At 40.1% G+C, this 24490-nt stretch overlaps 1 protein-coding gene across 18 annotated transcripts in view; it reads left to right on the top strand.

Annotated features, from left to right (window-relative positions):
• Positions 1-24490, top strand: part of MAGI2 (membrane associated guanylate kinase, WW and PDZ domain containing 2) — a 601975-nt gene that overhangs the window by 461201 nt on the left and 116284 nt on the right. For 17 of the 18 annotated variants that reach the window (XM_081023429.1, XM_081023428.1, XM_081023436.1 and 14 more), the window contains one exon: positions 17052-17687. The exons of the other annotated variant lie outside the window; for it this stretch is intronic. In XM_081023429.1, the coding sequence (XP_080879555.1) occupies positions 17052-17687 (636 nt within the window). The remainder of the gene's footprint in view (positions 1-17051; positions 17688-24490) is intronic. 18 annotated transcript variants of the gene reach the window in all.

The following is a 24490-nucleotide window of genomic DNA, read 5'->3' as shown; positions in this document are numbered from 1 at the left end:
GTTATCTTCTGGGAAAGCTGCAAAACGGAAATAATATTTTGTCTACAGGGTGTTCAGCTAAAGGAGACAATAGAATTTTCTATTGAAGAAAGGAAGGGACTGAACGCAAGTTTTCGTTCCTGAATAATAATAATCCCTGCAGAGTTACTAAGCTTCTGAATTAGAACGTTTCAGCAGCGGAACAAGAGGAAACTGGACTACAACTTGGAAAGAACAATGGGGGGAGTTTTATTAAAGATTTGAAGTTAAATGTTTTAAAAAATAATTATAAAAAGAAAAAGCCAGCAAGGAATTGGGGGAAATAGGTGATTTATGGACTTTAAGAATTCCAGGCAGATAACATGGTTTGGTGGTCAGGGGGAAATTAAACCGGGGACAGGGGGGGGGGAGAACTAAAATCCAAAGGCTTGTCAACTTTTTCTTCTGAATGAGCTTTTTTTTCATCTATTATACTTTTTATTGCTTATTTTTTATATTTCTATTGTGTGGGGTGTCTTTATCATTAAAAAAAGGGAAATTGTGGAATGTAAATGGGGTGGGCCCTGGGGAGAGAACTTTTGTCTTTTATTAAGGGTATTGATGAGGAGTGTATAAATTTTAAATTCGAATAATGGTCTAAACAAATTAAGTTTTAATTAGAACTGAGAGCTTGTGGAGCCAACAATATGAAAGGGGAATATGGTAGGGGTGGGGGAAGGGGGGAGTCCCGGAAAGTGGATGTATGAAAATAAGGCTTTGAATGTACTTTAATCCTTACTTTCCGTATTTCTGAAAATCTTAATAAATATCTTTAAAAAAAAAAAATAAAAAAAAAATAAGTGGGCTTTGGCTGAGAAAAGCAAGCTGCCATTGGGAGAGGCTAGCAAGCTGGGGGCTCTTTCTAGTTCCTCTCATATTGACCATCAGGATTCACTTCCACTTGGGGTTTAAAGGCTCATAAGGGAAGTGGGACATCAGTCTACCTGACAGTCTCTTGCATGGCTGGACTGCCCAAGCTGGAAAGATGGGAGTAAAAGACCCTCTTCCATTACATGAACAGTCAACCCATCTATCACGTAGGTTCTCCTAAGAGTTTTTGGAAATTTCAGAGTGCTCTAATCTTTGAGATAACTTATATGCCCTGCAGACCTCTATAGATATTTGAGGTCATTGGTACAAAATGCTATAAATACGGCAAGCTAAACCTACTCAAATGCTAATATTCTTTGCATATGTGATATATTATACTGCCATGATGTATTATACTGCCATATAAATAGCCCTTGAAATAAGCATTATGAGCAATTTACTAATTTATTTTGCTCTTGATTTCTCAGTAGATACAGAAATAATTTGTGGAGTAAATTAAATGGCAAGTGTGGATATCAGCATATTAGATTACATGTCTTTTCCAATTTATCGGGATAGCTAGATTCACATGGTAGAAAGGAATTTCTCCCATCAGAATTTTCATCCTTAACTTTATTCTGCTTGTGGTTTTATTAAGAAGAACTTCTCTTATAATACAGCTGTGTGTGTGTGTGTGTGTGTGTGTGTGTGTGTCTGTGTGTGTGTGTGTGTGTGTGTGTGTGTGTCTGTGTGGTGTTGTTTGGATCCTCAGACATCTGACATATTTACTTGTGATAGCATATACATCTATGTCTGCATTAGCACTCTTTTAGTTTTATATCAGTTTTGTACCTTTTTTGTTCCAGTACAAAGCTTATGGGTTCCTGTGGATGACCTGTTTATTGAGCTTTTTTTTTAAAAAAAAAAATATTTATTGGGGTTTACAATAGAAATAAATATAATAAACAGTGTAACATATATCTTAACATAATTTCACATTTTCTTTGGACTTCCTCACATCTCCCGCTCCCACTTTCATCGTTGTAACATTTTGCCAGCAATTTATTATCTTATTTGCATTCTTATATCCCATCTGTATATTTATAATCTTATAATTCTCAGAAAAGTTCATATTTTCTCAATTTCACTTATTATCTTAAATCATCTAATTTAGTGGTGCTCAATTATTTGTGATCTAGCATCCTGCTTAACATTCACTCAAATTACAATGTTTTTGTAAATAATTCTTAAATTTCTTCCAATCCTCCTCCATCTTCTCTTCTCCCAGGTCACGGATTCTGCCGGTCATCTCGGCCAGTTCCATATAGTCTATCAGTTGCATCTGCCATTCTTCCAGTGTGGGTAGATCTTGAGTTTTCCAGTGCTTTGCGAGAAGTATCCTTGCTGCTGTTGTTGCATACATAAAAAATGTCTGGTCCTTCTTTACCACCCCTTGGCCGACAATGCCCAAAAGAAAGGCCTCTGGTTTCTTAGTGAAGGTATACTTAAATACCTTTTTCAGTTCATTATAGATCATTTCCCAGAACGCCTTCACTTTAGGGCAGGTCCACCAGAGGTGGAAGAATGTTCCTTCACTCTCTTTACATTTCCAGCACTTATTATCAGACGGGTGGTATATTTTTGCAAGTTTGACTGGGGTCATATACCATCTATATATCATTTTCATTACATTTTCTTTCAAAGCATTGCATGCAGTAAAGTTCAACCCAGTACTCCACAACCTTTCCCAGTCCTCAAACATGATATTATGCCCAATGTCCTGTGCCCACCTTATCATAGCCGATTTAACCATTTCATCTTGTGTATTCCATTTTAACAGCAAGTTATACATTCTTGAAAGTACCTTAGACTTTGGTTCTAACAGTTCTGTTTCTAGTTTCGATTTCTCCACCTGGAACCCTAGTTTCTTGTCATTTTTAAAGACTTCTTTAATCTGAGCGTAATGTAACCAGTCTCGCACTTTATCCTTCATTTTCTCCAAACTCTGCAATTTCCAGTTATCTCCATCTTTTTCTAGTATTTCCCAATATTTTGGCCATTTAGCCTCCATATTGGGTCTTTTTCGGGCCTTGGCTTCCAAAGGTGAAAGCCACCTTGGAGTTTTATTTTCCAACAAGTCTTTATATTTTGTCCAGACATTAAACAGTGATTTTCTGACAATATGGTTCTTAAAGGCCTTATTTGCTTTAACCTTGTCATACCATAAGTATGCATGCCATCCAAAAGTATTGTTAAACCCTTCCAAGTCCAACACGTCAGTGTCCTCAAGAAGTAGCCAGTCTTTTAGCCAGCAGAACGCTGCAGCCTCATAGTACAACTTTAGATCTGGCAGGGCAAAGCCCCCTCTTTCTTTCGCATCAGTTAATATCTTAAACTTAATTCTGGGCTTTTCGCCCTGCCAGACAAATTTAGAAATATCTCTCTGCCACTTCTGAAAGCACTCCGTTCTGTCCAAAACCTGAAGTGTTTGAAACAAAAACAACATCTTTGGCAATACATTCATCTTGATAGCAGCAATTCGGCCTAACAAAGAAAGTTTCAATTTTGTCCAACTGTCTAAGTCTCTCTTGATTTCTGCCCAGCACTTTTCATAATTGTCCTTAAATAGACTTAGATTTTTTGCTGTTATGTTTACCCCTAGGTATTTTACTTTTTTAACCACATTTAGTTCTGTCTCTTTCTGAAACCGTTCTGACTCTGTGTCTGTCAAATTTTTCCCCAAAACCTTAGTTTTCTGTTTATTTAATTTGAATCCCGCCACCCGACCAAAGTCATGAATCAGTTGTAATACTTTTTTCGTACTAGACTCTGGCTCCTGCAAGGTCAAAACCAGGTCATCTGCAAAAGCTTTTAGTTTATATTGTTTCTGTCCGACCTGAATTCCTTCCACCAACCGGTCCCCTCTGATCATATTCAATAGCACTTCCAGAACCGAAATAAATAACAAAGGGGAAATAGGGCAACCTTGTCGTGTTCCTTTTTCAATTTTAAACTCTTCTGTAACCACATTGTTAACTATCAGTTTAGCTTTCTGCTCTGAATATATCGCCTCAATCCCATTCTCAAAACCCCGTCCCACTCCCATTTCTTTTAAATTTCCCATCATAAATTTCCAGGAAATGTTGTCAAAGGCCTTCTCCGCATCTATAAAAATTAAGACTGCTTTTGTATTTATATCTGTTTGCAAAAGTTCCAAAATGTCAATAATGTTCCTTGTATTAGCAAACAAGTGTCTGCCTGGGAGAAAGCCTGCCTGGTCCTTGTGAATTACTTCATTTAAAACTTTTTTAAGTCTACTTGCCAAAATGTCTGCAAATATTTTGTAATCCACATTTAGAAGAGAGATGGGACGATAGTTCTTAAGTTGTGTCTTTTCAGCTTCCGACTTTGGTATCAATGTGATAAACGCTTCCTTCCACGACTCCGGTGCCCTCTTCCCCTCCATAATTTCATTGCTGACCTCCATCAAAGGTTGTATCAAGTAATCTTTTAATGTCTTATAGTACTTGGAGGTCAGCCCATCTGGCCCTGGAGATTTGCCCAATTGCATGTTCTGAATGGCCTGTTCAATCTCTTGTCGTGTTATTTTGGAGTTCAGGATTGTCCTATTTTCTTGTGACAATTTTGGTAATCCATTTTTTGCCAAAAATTGTTTAATCTCAGCCTCGTCTTGCGGCCCTTGAGTGTATAATTTTTTAAAATATCTCTGGAAACACTTTCTAATGTCCACAGGATTCTGGATATTTCTTCCTTCAATCTCTAAATTTGAGCTTTTTTTAATCTCTAAATTGAGCTTTTATCCAGTTTTTCTTGCAGAAAGCTTACACGGAGGTTAGATTATTGAGCATTTGTTCTTAATGGTTTGCAAGGAGGTTATATGACAGTGAGCATCCAACATGATTTGCTATGTATTCCCATTAATCACCCATTCACTCCACAATTTTCATTTCCTCATCACTTTCCTAACCGGAAAAAAAATCTGTTTCTTTTTAAAAGTGGATTTGTTTTGCTAGGGCAACAAAACACTTTTATCCACTCCAGTTGAGCAAACCTAAATTTACTGGTATGCACTTGAAACCCCCTTACAAAATACTGACAGTATGAAGACGACCTACATTTCCAATACAATGCATCCTTCACCTCCTGACATTATGAACCTGGACTGTCAATTTTTGTAAACTTGCCCAGTTATACCTATGCTGTCAGTCATACGCTACTGTTAAAGGTAATGTGTCAGGAAATGCAGGAGGATGACAAATTTGTGTCTACTCTGAAGTAAGTTTCATTTAGTTTAGTAGTGGGACTTATTCCTAGGTAAAAGGCCACAGGACTGCAGCCTAAGTGTTTTTAAAAATAGTCAGGACTCTGAGAATGGAAGGATACTGGGGGGCCACCAGGTGGCGCGTTGGAAGATGGCCGGCAATAACATCTCTCTGACCCATACGAGGTACTAAGGGGCTACTATGGGAAGTATGTAGCCTTCCTGAACTCCTCCAGGATGTGGAGGAGAACTGCCCTGCCAGCGGTGTTCACAATGCACCCCCTGAAACGAGTGATGGGGGTGCCGAACACTTGGCAAAAGGCCCTCGGTGAAGTCAGACCTTCCTGACGCCGATTCCAATCATCGCGTGCTGGTTGCTTCAGCTGGAATTATAATTGGAAACATACGATTGGAAACAAAGCTGAAAGCACATACATCAAGTAAAGCTCGAAGATAAGACTGCTGATTAATGGATCTCTGCGACCAGGAGTGACGGATGGATAAGTAAATCTTCTGATGAATCACCATAAGGAGACTGTATGTTTGGAACGAAGGGGGGGTGGAGGAAAAAACTCTTTTTTTCTTTGCATGATGTGACATTAATAACCCTTCACCCCAGATAGAAACAAGATCATCGCATTTCTATGAATCACAGGCAGGATTTTAAGAACTATGTGGGACGGAAAGAAGACTGCAGAACGGTGAGAAAGGAAGAAAATTTTTATGACGCAGTTTAAAAATGGCGTCTCGCCATGATAGGTTTACCGAGGAAGAAGGACTGGGGGAGGAGAATCAGGATTGTTTGAAAGAGAAGGAATGTTGGAATGTAAGTCTGACCTGACAGAACCCCCAGACTCATTTGTTATTTGATAAGCCTGAGAAAAATAAAAGACAGATCGGAGATTAACTTTGTTTATGGAAGCGTTGTACAGAGGCTGTCCCGGATCGATATGATTTTTGGAAAAGTACAAAATCCATATAGAATGCCAGCTGTTATCCTGCTTGTGAAAATCATCAGAGATTGCAAAGAAAGGAATTTATGATAACAACAAGAAGAGAAAAGAAGGACTTTCCGGATCAAACTGGAGAGAACTGTCTAATTAATGCAGTAAGATAAGTGATGCTGTTTTGGACTCGAGCTGAGCTTGATGTATGGGTACCCCCAACAAAATTTAAAATTTGGCTGTATAATTTGGAATCAATGTGATAATGTGATGTGATTGGCCTGTTAATAAGAATTATTTTAAAAAAAGAGAGAGAATGGAAGGATACTATTATGGCTGGAAAGAGGGACAGTGTGCTGCTTTATCATGACCAATTGCATGAAGGTTTATTCTCCTTTAATGTATGAGCTACAAGATTTCTCATGAAACTCCTCACAAGTGGAATGCTAAACAGGAAGCATGTTGTCTCTATGAATAGCCCTGTTCAATGTAGTTCCCCGGCACAACTGAGAATCCCTTTTTGTCAGGGAGAGAGTGAAGAGAAGTTGTTAAAAAAAAGAAATCAACAGTTCTGGTTTGCAGATAAAAAGAAGCTTGGGCTGTAGATTATATAGATATTGATGTATTTAGAGAGAAAGAGGAAGAGCTCAGAGATCAGCTCAACACATTTACACCCATCTTGTAGCATATGTAGTGAAGAACTTGCACTGATGTTCTATATTAAAAGATCTGCTGATTGTTTTTCTATGTATAAACTAACATCTGAAATGGTGACCCATGGAAGGCCACTGCAGAGAACTGCCACGGCAAGCACAAATCTTGCAGTTTTACTTGCATTGTAGTGTAAGGCATTTGCTGCAGTCTTCTGTATGTTTCCATTCCCGGCATCATGCTATTTAACGGGACTGGCCAGCTGCAGCAACACCTGCACTGCCTTACAAGCTCAGAGTTTCAACATCAAGACAAATCTGTTGCTTATCCCAAAGCCCTACCATAATTTTATCACCCTCTGGGCTAGAAAACTCTGAGACTTGAGAGCAAGCTTGCATCTGACCCATAGAAAGAGAGGCTGGTGTTGGAACCAGGATGCTGTCGCTTGTTTCACACGAGGGATAAAACTGTGAAACTCCAGATTTGGAGTCTAGAATGATTTCTTTGTTCTGGCGCTTCATATTATTTCCATGCTGGTATGCTCATACCTGGCTTGAGGGACCATTACCAGTGTTGAAGGGAAATTCAGTTTCTGAATATGGAAATGGGTGGCATCTTAAATGTTGGGAGGCATCTTCTCCTTTGCCTCAGGCAACAAAATGTCTTGAATGGCCCTGGGGAATCTTGTTCCACAGAAATCTTACTGCAGCATATCTGCTCTCTGACTATTGTGTGGTTTTGATTCTGTAGGTTGATTGATGGGATCATAGTATTGCAGAGTTGGAAGGGACACTGAGGATCATCCCCCGAAATGCAGGAATATGCAGCTGTCCCATATGGGGATTGAACCTGCAACCTTGGTGTTGCCAGCACCACCCTCTGTCCAACTGAGCTATCCAGGCTAGAGCTGTTATGTGGAGACTTTTGGCAGGGGTTTATTTTGATCTCCTCCTGGCTTCATGACTATATGGCTCACTTGTTTAAGAAGACACATCTGTATGATTTTGTGCTCTGGCCTGATGTTTAGATGCCCAAAGGCTTGAGCAGTTCCTTCTTAAGTAGTGCTGCTGCTGCTGCAAGTATTACATATTTGTCAATGACAGACATGATGACTTTGGTATACCTTAGTCGTGACCATAACTCTTCAAGATGCTGTGAGGGCACAGAATCTATTTATCAAGCTCATGCATATCAAATATAAGTCATTCTTGCAGCTAACTTAACATTAACCAAATGCTAAGTTTATCTCTGAGTATATGGAAGCATTTCACAGGCACCGTTCCAAACTTCTGCACAACTTCTCTCTCTGAAGACCTGAACTCTTGTATTGCTCTTGTCCTAAGAAGTAAATTGCCTGCCTTCTAATTAAATATAGGCACTTTTGTTTGCTCTCATCTGATACAAACTTACAGACATTTGCCGTGGCCATTGAAATAACTGTTAGTGTTAAAAAAAGAAAGCCACATATCAGTTAATAAATCACCCTAAAGGTATAGGAAAGTGTTTAGGATTCCGCCCATGAGGGGGTCTGCAAAAAGGAAACAACACATGATACAAATAAATAATTTAAGTTAAGAGATAAGAGGATTGAAAGCAAATAATGGAAAACATATAATCCATTATATGTTCATGGAGTATTATAAAATCACAGGCCTGGAGTGTCCCGCAATTTAATAAGCAATATCTAGTTATATAGTTAGGACTCAAAAAGACAACAGCAACATGTCTGTGACATTATAATGGAGCTCTGGGTTCTTTTTCCTTCTGAGGGAAGTGCAACAAAGAACCTGAGTAGTGTTGTTAGAGAAGTTTGAAAGTTGTTAACAGGTTGCATCAAATGGTGTGGATGAAGGTGCTTGATCCTAATGCTGGTCAGATCACTACAGAAAGACGAGATTAGTAAACTTGGGCTAAAACAAGAAAGGGAGTTGTGCAGGGGGCGGAGCTCCTGAGAAAGGACTATGACGACTCTTCAGAGAGCCTGGGTGGAAAGAACAGCTCTTGCTAAGTGGTTGTGATTGCACGCAGGTGAATCTCAGGAATGAGAAAGTATTGATGTGAGAGCCTGTCAGATTGTAGTCTCCATGGGGATATTCTTCAGGAGAGAGTGAGCTGGAGACACTTTAGCCGCTAAACTTCAGCTGCATCTTTTGGCTTCACAGAGAGCAAATAGTTCCACTTCTGATGGTTGGCAAGGGCACACGTAGTCTAAAGGGTGAGGAAACTGCATGTAGCCATGGACCTTTATGCCTTGATCAATAGAGCTTAGTCAGATCTATTACTAAGACACTATAACTATTTTTATATATTACTGTTTTAGCTCTACATTTGTATCTTGTGCTTCCATCAAAGAACTCATGGAGTTGGGTGGTTGGGTGATTGGCCAAAGTCCACCCAAAGGTCTCCATGGCTTCACAGGAAGTTGAAACCCAATTCTTGTTCCAATTCCATCCCTCCATTACATTGTCATGGTGTTGAGAGCTTCCCCTTTGCAATCCAGGACATTTCAAGTTTTGGGCCAGTGTAGCAGATGCTGTTCTACTGAAGTGCAAAAACCGTTTTCATGTTCACTCATGCTTCTGAGAGGTTAGGATAAAGAAAAACTAAATAAACAGAAATGTTGGATCAACATTACATTCAGAATTGGAGAAGCGTCATTCAGTTGGAAAATCAGAACTGCCAGATAAATGTATTTCAGATTTCAGTGCCATGCTATTTCTTGGGACATTAAATAAAGCAGTGCAGTGCAGTCCTAAATCCTGAACATTTCCCCATGTGCGTACATGCACTTCAGTCAGATATAATGCAGTTTTATTCACATGCCATTAGACGAATGAACACCTCATATATTTTTGTGTTTGAATTAGGCAGCCCTTCTGTTCCTTAATTTAGGAGATGGGATATCAAAAGAAATTGTCTAATGTTAACATAGGCAATTTCTTTTTTAATGGAGATAGCTTTTAATCTTTTACATATTTTTTGGTGTATGAGACCATGTGCACCTGACTTAGCTGTTGCTCACATTCTCTAAAGCCTCCCTCATTTTTTTCAGCCAGGTAGTATCAATTCTTAAACTAGTTTTTCATCTTACAGATAAATAAGCTATATTTGAAGTGACCAAGAAACACATGTCCCATAACCCTTTTTATTTTAATAGAAAAAATTAAATAAATCTGTGCCTTGAAATTCTAAAAGGCTTAAAGTAATATGAAAGCATATCACTGGATGTTTTGCCTAGGGATGTTTTGTGCTCTTTGCACATGTTTTACTACAGCTAAACAAGTTGGAATTACTTTTAAGAACATAGGGTGGTATGCAACTAAGTCTGTGTAAAAAGGTAAAGGACCCCTGGACAGTTAGGTCCAGTCAAAGGTGACTATGGGGTTGCAGCGCTCATCTTGCTTTCAGGCCGAGGGAGCCACTGTTTGTCCACAGACAGCTTTCCAGGTCATGTGGCCAGCATGACTAAACCACTTCTGGCGCAACGGAACACCATGATGGAAAGCAGAGCACACAGAAATGCCATTTACCTTCCCGCCGCAGCAGTACCTATTTATCTACTTGCACTGGCGTGCTTTCAAACTGCAAGGTTGCCAGGAGCTGGCACAGAGCAATGGGAGCTCACTCGATCACGGAGATTCAAACCGCCCACTTTCCAATCGGCAAGCACAGGAGCGTCACCCACATCCTAAGTCTGTGTAGACCCACTGAAATAAATAGAATTAGTCATGGTTAATCTAACTCTATTGATTTCAGTGGATGTACTCTGAATGTGACTCTCTTGTTGGATCAGACCAAGATGCAGCTAGTCAGATATCCCCGTTTTAACTGTGTCATCCAGGTTCCTCACAGCGCATCAAATTTCTCTTTCCGAGTACAATTCAAAGTGCTGGTGTTGACCTTTAAAGCCCTAAATGGCCTCGGCCCAGTATACCTGAAGGAGCGTGTCCACCCCCATCGTTCTGCCTGGACACTGAGGTCCAGCGCCGAGGGCCTTCTGGCGGTTCCCTCTTTGCAAGAAGCAAAGCTACAGGGAACCAGGCAGAGGGCCTTCTCGGTCATGGCGCCCGCCCTGTGGAACGCCCTCCCACCAGATGTCAAAGCGATAAATAACTACCTGACATTCAGAAGACATCTTAAGGCAGCCCTGTTCAGGGAAGTTTTTAATGTGTGATTTTACTGTATTTTTGGTTTCTGTGGAAGCCGCCCAGAGTGGCTGGGGAAACCCAGCCAGATGGGCGGGGTACAAATAAATAATTATTATTATTATTATTATTATTATTATTATTATTATTATTTCCAATAGATGATAGCCCACTAGCAAGTCAGCGTCTTTGTCTGTTTGTCTGTGGCATCTGATATTCAGCAGTTAGCTACCTCTTCACATTGAAGTTCCATTTAGCTATAGCAGACGGCATGATGGGGGTGCACTGCTCACCTGACCAACATCTGGCTAAGTCACTGCTGCATATCAGGCTGAAGAGGAGGGATTGAGGCAGTGGCAAGGTCAGCTCACTGCAGAAGCACTGACAGGACACTGGAGCTGCTCTGCTGGCACATTTACACCATGCCAACTTCTCCGTCCTGGTATGCAGCAGTGACTCAGCCAGAGGGAGGTCAGAACAGGAGTGTACAACTGCGCCATCTGCTACTGCCCTTTAGCTATCATGACTGATGTCCATTGATAAATCCATGCTCCCTGAGTTCATCTCACCCTTCTCTAATTTCACACAAAACAGTCTCCTCACTAGGGGCTCCTGCAAATCCTGGATGCGACGTTAATCTCACATAAATATAAATAGCAGCATGTACATGGAATTAATGCACATTTAGGATCATACCCAGAATGATTCACATAATTTCCTTCATGGAAATGACATTGCTATTTAAAAACAAAAATCTGTAGCATGCATGACGCAACCCCAGTTTTCCAGAGCCCACTATTTTTTTAATTGGGTAGCTGTAGTTACAATGACTGTAAGACACAATATCAATACTGTGAAGAAATAGCTAAAGTCACAGAACTGAATTACTAAGCAAAAGCCTTTTGGTTAGGCATCTCATTCTGGCAGATTTGCTTTAGCTGATGTGCCACAGTCCTTTGCCTGGCTTCAGCTGCAGCTGCACCCAGTATTTGGCAGGGTCTGGCAGCCAGACAAACAGGAACGTCTCATTCTGCCCTCAGAGGCACAGACTTCATTCAGAGTCTTAACCACTGACAAATTGCTCATTTAAGGCCATATATTTTAAGCTTCATGGCCTTTACAATAATGGATCTGTTTCGTAACCACTGGAAGACAATTGGCTTTGTATTCAACTGGATAAGAATTTAAATATTCATCATAAATATGGTCAAAAATTTCAGGTAAAGGTAGATGTGTTTTGAAGTGGTGGGATTAGTATCCCTTCCTGTCTCTCTTTATAAAAACAGTTCACTTATTCCCACTTCTTGTTTTCCCTTCCCATGGAGCCATTTTTTAGGGGAGTTTGGAATCATGGGGCAGCACAGTTAAGAAGGCAGTCAAAGATATTCATCGGCTGATGACACATGGCACCCTGCCAGTCTTCCTGGGCAGCAACAGTGGCTGCTTTGTAGTTACCTCATGCTTTGTCATATAGCTAAGCTTTTAGGCTGCTGAGAAGCTTGCAGAGCTACTTCCCCGCTTCTGGGAGCCATTACCTAGATAAATGTGAAGCTTCGTGTGGAGAAATAAAATACAGCATCCTCAGAAGCACAAATGTATTATAAATTTTGACCTCTTTACATTAAAAAACCCAATTTTGTGTGTGTGCAAGCGTTTCTCCACATGCAGTAATATATTTCACTGTTCCCAAATAGCAGAGTAAGTGTGGAAGACAATTTTCACTATGCTCTTCAAATCCACTGATGCCCTGTCATGCAGTTCACTGGCTCCAGGTTTTTTATTATGATAAAGGGCTTCCATACGCAAAGCCAAGAACAGAGTGGCTTATTTTACCTACCAAGAGAGAAACCTTCTGCAGTGAGTAGAGCTGTTCTTATTTCATATGGTCTCGATGAGAAAGTATTCATTATTTATGTTTATTATACGTTTCGCTTTGGCGCAGTGCAAGCTCCTAAGACCAGTTCTCCGCACAGCATCTGGTCCCGAAAGAGAAACCTGCCTGCTTTTTGTACTCAGTATTCATTTTATGGATTCCCTTCTTAGTGCTATCCTTGCAGTTTTAAGCTCCGCTGTTTCATGTTTACCACATCAGCAAATAATCAAAGCCTTTAGATTCTCATAATTTATTTTATACTTCCTTTCCTGGAAAAAAAAAAGTTAAATGCTTTCATTTAAATAGATCATGCCGCTGTATGTAGAATACAATGGAAATGTAAATAGCCTCGCCGGCTAATCCACATCTGCCTGTGTGTAATTACCGGATGCATGCTGGTTAAGCACTTTTTCTTTTTCTGAAAAGCCAGCTTTTTAATTAAAACATGTGCACAGGGTAAAAGTAGAATTATACTAGGTCTCTCTCGGTAAAAAAAAAAACCTATATAAAATGGCAGATCCTTATCAAAAATATCCACTTCCTGTCATGCTCAACAGCTATGTTTCTTTTATTTTATTTAACCAAATATACTTTTACATTTCTAATAAGCCTGCTACAATCTCTCCAGGCTTGTATCTTGTTCCAGGCCACATTTCTGAAGGATTTTCAGGAAGGGTGGGAAGGCAGGAGGAGATGTGCTGTATTATGGAGAAGTGAGGGTGGGGTAAGACAGTCCCACCAGCAAACACACACACAGAGTGGGCTGCTTAACTGTTTAAAGTTAATTGAACCTTCTTCTAAGCCACAGAGGCACTGAAGGGTCAGCAAGCAGAGGGAACTAACCAAAGGTATTGTAGTAGATCAACAACTCTGATGTGGTGGGTCAGCATTTTGTTCCCCTCAACGTGCCAGGTACCAGGTTGTGGACTGGCACTGGTCCAAAGAGCCCCACTTAGTGTAGCACTGTTGTGGATAACTAGTTTTATTTTCAGAAATGCCATGATTTGGTTTATGTATTTACATAGAGGCATTTATAGCTCACCTTTCACTCTGCGTTTGGGTTACGCATCGCTCAGTGCAATTACATCACATACCATCCTCCACCTCCACCCCCAAAACCCTGTGAAAAAATCTGCGTCTTGAGCTGACATCAAAATGTACACCATGATGAGACCAGACACATCTTGGAGCGAAGGGCATTCCACGGTCTGGGGCACTGTAGAAAATGCCTACTCAAGCCCCACTGTCCCAAAACTGCAGCAGCATTTTGGGTTCTACAGTCCCTTAACAAAAGAAATCTAAAATTCAAATATAAATAAATACACATTGCAATGGAGTACATTATTCCCCTGATATTTTGCTATTACACGGACACTTAAAAACAACAACAACAACCTGAGTGCAGTTATCACATGTGGATCGCTTCCTCCAGTTTCTGTTGTTTCTAGAGGAATTCCATCTGGATAAATCCCCCCCTGTGAGTACGGCTCAATTCACCATATATTTAGAGTTGTCAAATATCTCTGCCTTATGTTGATATGTCTGTATCAGGCAGTCATTTTCGGTTGCCATAAGATTATGCCACATTGTACTTTGCCTTTGGTGTCCTTCAAGACATTTAAGTCCTTTCTAGACCTACAGATGTGGCCCATTGTTGCACTGCCCTGAGCCATTGCCCTGCGCTTACTTAGACATCAGAATTCAGATTTTTCCCAATTTGAAACATATGATCATAGCTTTGCTTGCTACAGTTGCTCACGGCTGCTCAGAACAGATGCACAAAGTGAACAGGATGGAACCTACCAATGGTGGTGCTTGTGAACTAACCATGGTTTGGTTTAGCAGGTCATTTAAACCTGGGAAAACTACAAGCAACAGCCAAGGTTTGGATGAGACAAACCATGAACCTTGGTTTGGATGACACACTAAGCCAAACCATGGCTTAGCTCATAGTGGCACCCTAGCAGCATGACCAAAGCTGCCAATATCTCCTTCCAGTTTGATGTTACACTTCAGAAAGACAAAAAGCTACAAATAGTGTTATGGATTTCTCAGGAGTCCTTTCTTTTGCAGTTGCCTATTTAATTCTACAGATGTCTGCAAAAATGTCATTTATTAGATCTGTTTTAAAGCTAATTGCAGACTGGTAAGGTCTAACATGTTCAGTATACAGCTCTCTCCCAATCGATGTCTGCTGCTTTTATAGACACAATATCCTAAGAGATTATGATTGGCACGTTTTGGCAATTGATTCAACCTTCATCTGTAAAAGCACACAGTTGTGCCTTTTCTTTGCTGCTGCTTTCAATGAGCCAAGAGAAATATACAGGGGCCCTCTATCTGTAACTCGATTATAAAACCTGGAAGGGGTGGGGTGGGGGCTTGATAAACTCAGTCTTTACAAATTCCAGATCTTTACCTCCTGGACTAATGTGTAGACTAGAATGTAGCTCCCTGTTAGACTTTGTACTTTTCCTTATGCTGAGGTGCAATCCTCACTTCCAAAAAAAATCAAAATGCATTTTTAAATGCACGTTTTAAGAAAACATATGTTTAGAAAGGCAAATTTTGAATGAAAATGGATTTAAACATATTGAGAAAAAATGGATTTAAGCAACACAGACCAGGAACAGAACAAACCATCCATTCCCAAGCCCAAGTTTCTTGTAACTTTCCAATGTGCTAATATACTACACACGGGGCGTTTTCTGTGCAGTGAAGCAGGACTCCACCCACCTCCCACCTGCCTTCTGAAATGGTACAATCCACAATTCCACCATCTCCCTCTGTCCTATTGTATAGAATGACTCACTGAATACCAACCCAGCGGGTGGTCCTGGTATTAGATTTATTTCCCACCCTTCCCCAGAAGGTTCCTTCTACCCTTTATATATAACAATGTGTCTCTGTCTTCATTTTCCAGCCTCTCCATTCTATTCTCTCTCAAAGACACATTCAATGTCTCAACATCCCATACCGTTTAGTACTTATGGGGTGTTTTGTGGGGGGTTATCTGCCCCTTAGGTTGTCCCCTCCCTCATAAGATTTGTTGTACCTCTCTACAACTTCATGGATAAAAAGTAATCAGAGATGGAAAGTAAGACCCAAGCACAAGCATTTAAACTTGATCTATTATGAGATGGAAAATTCAAGTGTAGGTGGATTGCAGTTGAGGAGTGGAACTAGAGTTTGTGCCTCGGCAAGACCTCCCGCCCCCTGCCAATGTGTACCTAGACTGTGGGAGAGGCCATCAAAACCTTCCCTCCTGTCAAATTTGTATCCATTCTTGTTCATTTATCTAATTATAATGCAAAAAGGTATTGCTGGCAGGTCCAGGATGAGCTAGTGAATGAACCTTTGATGTGATGGTACTGGCGCATCCGGGTTTCTTGCAGGGTCTGGTCCCTGTGTATATTCGGCTGTTGCTGTTGAGCATCCATTATAGATTAGCGAGCTCTCTACATGCAAGGACAGGTCTACCACCCTGGACTTGGGAGAGGCAAGTATCATTTTCCAGGATGGACTATAGATTATTGATAATATATTGGAATTTTTTTAGGTAACAGCACGTGGTGTTCTATCACTGTCTCTTCTGGCTCAGTCTTGAAGCAGATCATTTCTGGGTACCATTCTGTCCTTGCTGAACGGCCTTTTTACTTTATTGGATTCATAGTGTGATTTTATTTTTTTTAAATGCCTGTTGCAAATCCTTACAGTATGTCCCTGTCCAATGATCTGGAACATATGCAGTGGTATCACAGGGATTGGCTACAGAAAAATGGATCTTGTAGTGTCCTCTGGAAGCTAGAAGTATGTACTATAGATATGTTCAGCAGTCAGTGCACACAAAAAATAAGCAATGGATATTGGCAGGAGGTTAAATGCTACAACCTTTCTGAAAATAAACATGACTGAAAACATGTCACATGCAAAATAATAAATAAATCCTGTTTCACAAATGTGTTTAGAAGAAAAGGATCCAACTTTAAATAACAGTTTCCATAAGAAATTGGAAAATAAATAGGATATTGCTTTTCTTTGTGTCTATGGGAGAACAAAAACTCCAGTTCTATGTACACAACAGATGAAAAGTTCTCTGTTCCTAGTAGCCTCTGTGATTTATTTTTAATTTGGAAATATTTCAGAACTTAAGGTAAATCCATGCCATTTTTTCAGCTGCTAACATTATTTTTTCAGGCAGGCATACCTTATTGTGTCAACAGCTGCAGGAAAATGGTGATCCCTTTTGGAGATCCCAAACTGATTCACTTTTTTAAATTCAAGAGTAGTTGAAGTTATCTCATATCACTATTTTTTTCTCTTTCTAGGTGATGTCATTGTCTATATTAATGAAGTTTGTGTCCTTGGGCATACTCACGCAGATGTAGTCAAACTCTTCCAGTCTGTTCCCATTGGTCAGAGTGTCAACCTGGTGCTATGTCGTGGATACCCTCTGCCCTTTGATCCTGAAGATCCTGCCAACAGCATGGTGCCACCACTTGCAGTCATGGAGAGGCCTCCAGTAGTAGTAAATGGAAGACATAACTATGAAACTTATTTGGAATACATTTCTAGAACTTCTCAGTCTGTTCCAGATGTAACAGATCGGCCACCACATTCCTTGCACTCCATTCCAGCAGATAGTCAGCTTGATAGCACATTCCCACCACCTGTTCATGATGATAATGTATCAATGGCTTCTTCTGGGGCCACGCAAGCTGAACTCATGACCTTAACCATTGTGAAAGGGGCCCAGGGCTTTGGCTTCACTATAGCAGACAGTCCCACAGGACAGAGGGTGAAGCAAATTCTAGACATTCAGGGGTGCCCTGGTTTATGTGAAGGTGACCTCATTGTTGAGATCAACCAGCAGAATGTACAGAACATGAGCCATGCAGAAGTAGTGGATATACTTAAAGAATGTCCAGTTGGAAGTGAGACTTCTTTGATTATCCATAGAGGAGGTAAGTCTAGAAAGCCTGCACAATTACAATAATATGTATGAAAGGATCTAAAATATGTTTGCTATGTCACTGTGTGGAAGAAAGTTCTCTTCCTAAATCTGGAAGGAAAAAATGTATACCTACTGAGGCATGTAGGCAAAATGTGATATTATAGTGTAAATTGCCCTTCTGTTATGTTTTGAGACATTTAACACTCATTAGAATTTTTGTCTTTGTAAGTGGAAAATGTAGGTGTTATTGTGTGTCCCAGCTTCTTCTTCTTGTTTTTTGTTAGTTTGTTTTGTTTATGCATGATGTTTGTACGTAGAATGTTACAAGATGTATAGTGTTGCAGTATTTAAGTGTAACTCTCATATGCAGATTGGATCAAGAGACCTAATGATCCACTCAACCAAGAGTACATGGTTCATACGAAGCAGGTTGTAAATTCATCCACAACATGTTCAGATGTATCAGTTGATTCTGAGAGTGTTCTCTGATTTGGAAAATCTAATATCTCACAGAGTCCATATTAAGAGATTTAGTTACATATCTGATTGTTCTCCCTGTGGCATAAATATATGATTACTTATATCTACAAGACTTTTATGAACAATTACTACAGATTAGATTTAATTAGAAGTTACCCTGTGGAATTAAAATTGACTGAAAAGACTACCCAAAAGAGATGAAATAGTAATATGTATGTAGAGCTGACAAAACTTGTAAGTTTCATTGCAGCTGTAAAATTGAAAATGTTTTTTCAGCATTTTTTTCCAGAAACCAATAGTAGCAAGCAAAAACGTATGTGATTTAATAAGAAACTAGGATGGCAGTCCTTCTGCCTTTCTATATATTTCTGTGTGTTAAGAGAGGAGGTTTCATCCCTTCCCTTTAAACCATGATCCCTCCTGGGTGAGTCCCTGCCACACTGGGCTCAATAAAGTCATTGAAATGAAGAATACTTATTTATGAAGAAGCAAATGAATGTTTGAATGAGTAGCATTTGATTTAAGAAACCCGCTTAAATACGTGTATTAGTTTTGCTTTGAATTTCTCAGTATAATTCAGTATGAATTCTGAATTAAATCTATGCTGGGGAACATTGATGAGACCTCCGGGTATAGGGCGGTATATAAATTCAATAAATAATAATAATAATATTTCTTACCCTATATTTTGATTGCATTACATCACTGCTACTGAGTCAATTTCTCCAAACAGTTTGTATCTAGACAGGATGTATTTAGTATGGGTAGATCGTGCTCATTTGAATATGAATCTCTTATCTCTTAATAAATGTTACCCTTTTGCACATCTAGGCATAGGATAGGATTTTCTTACTGTTTCAATGTTTCTAGAGTCCTGTACTCACATCACATGTGCGTACACTAATTATGCATAAGGGGAGAGCAGAATTGTGCTCATAGGCCGTTTTCCCTGTCCTCACATATGCAGTTGGATTCCTTGTGGACAGCTTGTGTACATTCACTTGGTACATGTGTAGGTTCTATGCCAATATTATGCATGTAGGTGCAGAACAAAGCCACACGTTCATCCTACACACATGTCATGTGTGTGTGTAAGACTAGTGTGAAGCAGTGGATTTAATCAGATGTACAGTAGGATTGCATCTTGCATGATATTACTTTCCGGGATGTAATATGTAAAGGCAAAATCACTTAAAGTCAGAGCACCCCCCCCCCCCGGGACCACCTCCAGGGCTGGTGCAAATTTTGCGGGGCCATCCTAGGTTTTACAAGAACTCACAGAGCCCTCTAAAGCCCACACAAGATGTTCCCAGAGCCTGGGAAGCAATGTGGAGGGTTGAAAAAAAATGCTCTTGTCATGCTTGATTTTCCCATTGCTTGCTCTGGAAGCCTTCAAAAGATCATGTGGGAGCCTCCAGAGCTCACATAATACTTCACAGTGTCCGGAAAAACCTGGTGTAGAAATAGCTTCTTAAGCTCTCCTCCTTGCTTTCCAGGTCCTGGGAAGCCCTCGCACCATCTTGGATGGCCCCTTCTGGCAGTTCCCCCCACCCCTCTTTCCTCCACCCCACTTTTAATTCTTTTTGGCCAAACACGTAAAGCTGCGATCACCTAAGTAAAAACTTGCAGTCCTACTGTATAACTATTTGAAACATCTAGAACAAAAGGCTGTGGTGCAGTCAATGACCCCTAAATAAGACCAAATATCAGAAATGACTTAAAGGGGGGAAGACAAATTTCAGCATTTTAAGCAGTGAATAGCAAAACAAATGCATAGTGGTTTAAAGCAACCATTTTTTAAAAAAATTGAAGAGATGAACATATGAAGAATGAAGCTTTGGTTTATTGAAACCATTACTGGTTTTGGATTTTCACTGTTGCTCTTCCAAGTTAGCTCCTGACAATTTTTTCTGTTTAAGATATATTTTACTCAAATGCAGAATTTTGAACTTTTACTACTCTTTTTCTGTTTTTAACAGTTCAATCCTATACATGTCTAGTCAGTAGTACGTCCCACTGAGTTAAGTGGGGTTTACTTCCAGGTAATTGGGCCTTGGACTGAAGCCTAAATTACTCTCGTGGTGAAGCTGTTTAATCCCTGGTATTTAACATAGTAATAAAAATTTGGTACCTAAAAAAATATTCTTTGGTGCATGTGTTTTTTCATTGGTGCCTCAGTGGGGATTACGTTTGAGTAGACATGCATTGGATTGCATAGTTAGTGCCTTTAAAAAACCCGATCATGAATAGTTGTCTATGAAATACTTTCCCCCTTTACACTGTTGTAACTAAAGCAGTGATATTGTACATCTATAGACTGCCAGCATTTCTTGGGAGCCGACAATAGAAAGCTGTAGTGTTTTATGTACAATTGACGTAAAATGGAAAATAGGTTTTCTGAACTGGAGATTGCGCACATCATCTGAGGCTTATTGTAATCATTAATGCAGTGAATAAAGGACCCCCTGGTTAGATTACTTGACAAAAGCCTGTTTTCCACAAAGCTAAACATTAAGTGCATGGGGGGGGGATAATTGTAGCCTGTACATGCACGCAGGCTCTACCATGCGCTGCCTCCCGTGGCAAGCCATATCTATTACAGCAACCTTCCTCAACCTTGCAGCCCCCGTCATCCTAGATCATTGGCCGTGCTCTCCGGGGCTGATGGGAGTTGGAGGGCATCAGGTTGGGGAAAGCTATGTTACAACGACACAATTTTCAGCTCCTGTGTGGTAGTGCAATAAACATGGGCCAAGCTATTTATTTATCTGTTTATTCAAACATTTTTATCCCTCTCTTCCACTCAAAACTAGATACCCACCAGCTTACAGCAAGTATACAATACAAGAAAAGTAATAGTAGTAATAGTAATAATAATAATAATAATAATAATAATAATAGGAGGAGGAGGAGGAGGAGGAGGACAGCAACAAGAGCATATACAAAAGGGTAATAAATGAACAAATCTACAGAAATGCTTGCAGGGTCACCTTGGCTCTAGTAAAAATACTTTTTAATGCACCTCCTGTGCATGGTTACCTAGAAGTAAGTCTCACTGTGTCCTACCAAGTATATTTGGTATAACAACACTATTTTAGTGTTGTTAGCCGCCCTGAGTCTGGCTTCGGCTGGGGAGGGCAGGATATAAATAAAATTTATTATTATTATTATTATTATTATTATTATTATTATATTTAGGATGTCAGTTCCTCCTGAACACACGCAGTAAGGCGGATAGTCTATCCTTCCCAAGAAGCAAATTCCAAAGTCTGGGCAATGCTAGAGAAAAAGGCCAGTTGTGACTCCCAGTTTTCTGCACCTCACTGAGCAGAGGGCATTGCACCACGTGAGCCTGTTGAAGCTGCTGGCCAGCTTGCAGGGCAGCGCTGCAGCCCCCATGGCTAGGGAGGAAGATGAGCCCCCTGAGGCATCTCCCAGCCCAGTGGGAACTCAAGGAGGAGTGGGGTTGTGCTCCCCTTTGAAAGGGCTTGCTGCCATCCCATACAGCCTTCTTCCTCCTCCTCTATAGGCTCCCCACTGAGGGCTTTAGTTGTCACTGGTTTACAGGGCCAGAAAGAAATTTTACTCCCAACCACAACTGGCCCTTGGTGTGGAGGTTTTGGCTTTCTTTCAGTGGGTAGTAAGCAGTTGTTAGGCATCTTATATGCATAGTCACAACTTGATGGAAATGTGATGGGGTAGGCTTTAAGTATAAAGGAGGACCCACCCCATGGAGGCCCTGAGGTTGCAACCAGCTCCCAGCCCTAGCTAGGTTACCAGCTGTCCCAGTCACATGGTCTTGCACCATGCTGGGTCCTGAAAGCTGGATAACTCCCATTGTATGCCCCAGCAGGGCCTGCAGGGTCAGAAGGCCTTGGCCAGCCCCACCTGCTTTTGTTAGTCAATAAAGCTCCCATCTATGGTGCTTGGTGTGTTATTGGTTTATGTCCTCTCCTATCCCTGAATGGGCCCAGACAGCTACCGCATAGTCACAGATTTGATCTGCATTGTTGCTGTGGGACTTGCATAGATCATGTCAAGCCCATGTTCTCAATTTAAAAATGTAAATAGGTTATTGAAAAAAGACATTTCTGTGACCTGCTTGAACCATGTCCAACCATCTTTGTTGCTTCTTCTCCCATTTTACTTCTCATTCCTTCTGATGCCTTCTGTTACCTCTCCTATTTCTAGTATCCGACTGCATAAGCATTTCTCTTTTCTGTTTCCTCGGAATATGCCATGCCCTAGTGCCACTGTTCATTTATCCCATAGCCTCTAACGAACCGCACTTAACTTTTCTCCTTGTCTTTTCATGGCTTTGCATCTCAAGATTCTATCAGAATCTTAGCAAGCTCAGCATCAAAACAATTTCACTTTCACACATGAAGGTACTCTGGAAATCTTTTGTTTGTAAAGAGACTGAGTGGTGCAAATGTTTCCAGAATGTCCGATGTTATGCTGTGAACTGCTCTGAGATCTTCAGACAAAGGGCAGTATACAGATTTCATAAATAAATAAAATAAATATTGTGTGTCAACCACCTTCTATACCACTGGAACAAATATACACCTATGTGAACTGATATAAACATTTGCTCATGTTTATTTATTCATGTCTAAGCACCCTAACATTTGTATTAATAGCTTTCATATTTTGTTGTGCATCTCTGTAGAGCAGTTTGCAATTGCTTCATATTTCTGAATTAGAGATAGGGAAACATAGATCATTGTGGGGAGTCTGTTAATTTGTTGAAGACAAGAATGAGTATTATTTACTAATAATAAACAGTGACAACAAAAACTATGTTAATTGCACTCATAAAGTAGCAATATGGAAATGTCACCCCTTGTTATAAGTTTCTTTGTGCTATGTACTTTTGTATAATATTGCTTTTGTGTTAGATATGTAATTTTCCTATATGTTTCATGACAGGCTTTAAAATTAGTGGATATAGCTGTTTTTATAACTAATAATGGTAGCACAGCCTCCAGACATTTGCTTAAGAAGTATATACTAAACTTAAGTGGCAATTGTGTAAATAAATTGAAGGGCCAGCTATCAAGGGGATATATATATCCTAAGTTAACTTCCATTAGCATTATTGAGGGTTGCATTGCACACAGTAAGAGGAAACACATCTCCGAATAATGCTTTTTATTAGACAGAAATATTCATTTATGCATATGTAGATGTTGGCATTCCTGTTACATAAAATATTGGAACTACACATTAAAGCCTCTGTATGCAAACTAAGGCTATAGTGTGCTGTTTTAATTCTGTAGCTATTATGAAACTGCCAAGAATAGCTTTAGGACAAAATTTGAACATTTATTTCCATATGAAGTAGCAAAGCTATTTAGTTATGCAGAAAGCAATTGCTTACATTGGATATTGGTCAGGATCTGAACTTTTGTCCTTGTTGAAAGTCTTGTACAATGTTGAGTGTGGAGTGCCTGGAATTTCTTTGTTATGGATCACTGGGGGAAATGGCAAATTTTGGAGGCATATCCAGTCATCACAGTGGGATACTGGTTTAATGCTCATTTGGAAGAGAGAGAGGCAATAGCTTGAAGGGAAGCAGGATTCCTGTTGATTTTTGGACTTGAAGCATATTGCCCCAGAACCACCCAAACCCAACCTTGCCTATCTGATGAGATTGGCTTAGATCAAGGAAGGGGGAGCTGTGACCCTCCAAAAGTTGATGGGCTCTAACTCCGAAATGACCAGTGGTCAGCAGTGATGGGAGTTGGAGTTGAGCAACCTCGGGAGAACCACAAGTTCCTTTCCCTAGCTTAGATGACACTTTACAGTGAGATGCCATTAGGAATTCCTGACTTTCTAACTAAACATGTTGTGCTTGTGTATAAGGGTGTATATAAGATTTAGCTAAATATGTTGAATGTCTTTTCTTCTGGTCCACACAGCATGTGTAATATTCTTTTTAATCTCCCTGTTGGGCTTCTGAGCTTTTGTCGGCATACATTGTGTAGATGATGTGATTTGTAACCTCAGAACAATATTTTGTGGCAATAACAGAAATAAAATGAGATAATATTCTATGAAACAAGTGAAATCATTTTTGTGATAGAGGTATTAGATGTAGCGTTTCTTTGTGATAAATTACCAGGTGAAGTTCCTTTATCATTCCAAAAGCATGAAAACTTTCTTCATGCCCCCTCCTTAAATCCAGATAGCTGTGATTGGTGCACATTTTGAGGCAGCAACTGCCAGTGGGGTTCAATTCAACTAATTGAAAGGTTGTTGCAGGTGCAGAGAGTTACAATGATGTTTAATCCCATGATGTTCAAAAGCGCAATAGACAAGCAGGTGAGG

This window comes from Podarcis pityusensis (genome assembly GCF_964106645.2).
Source record: "Podarcis pityusensis genome assembly, chromosome: 10".
Taxonomy (NCBI): domain Eukaryota; kingdom Metazoa; phylum Chordata; class Lepidosauria; order Squamata; family Lacertidae; genus Podarcis; species Podarcis pityusensis.
Note: the sequence above shows the minus strand (reverse complement) of the source record. Positions and strands in the feature narration are given on the sequence as shown.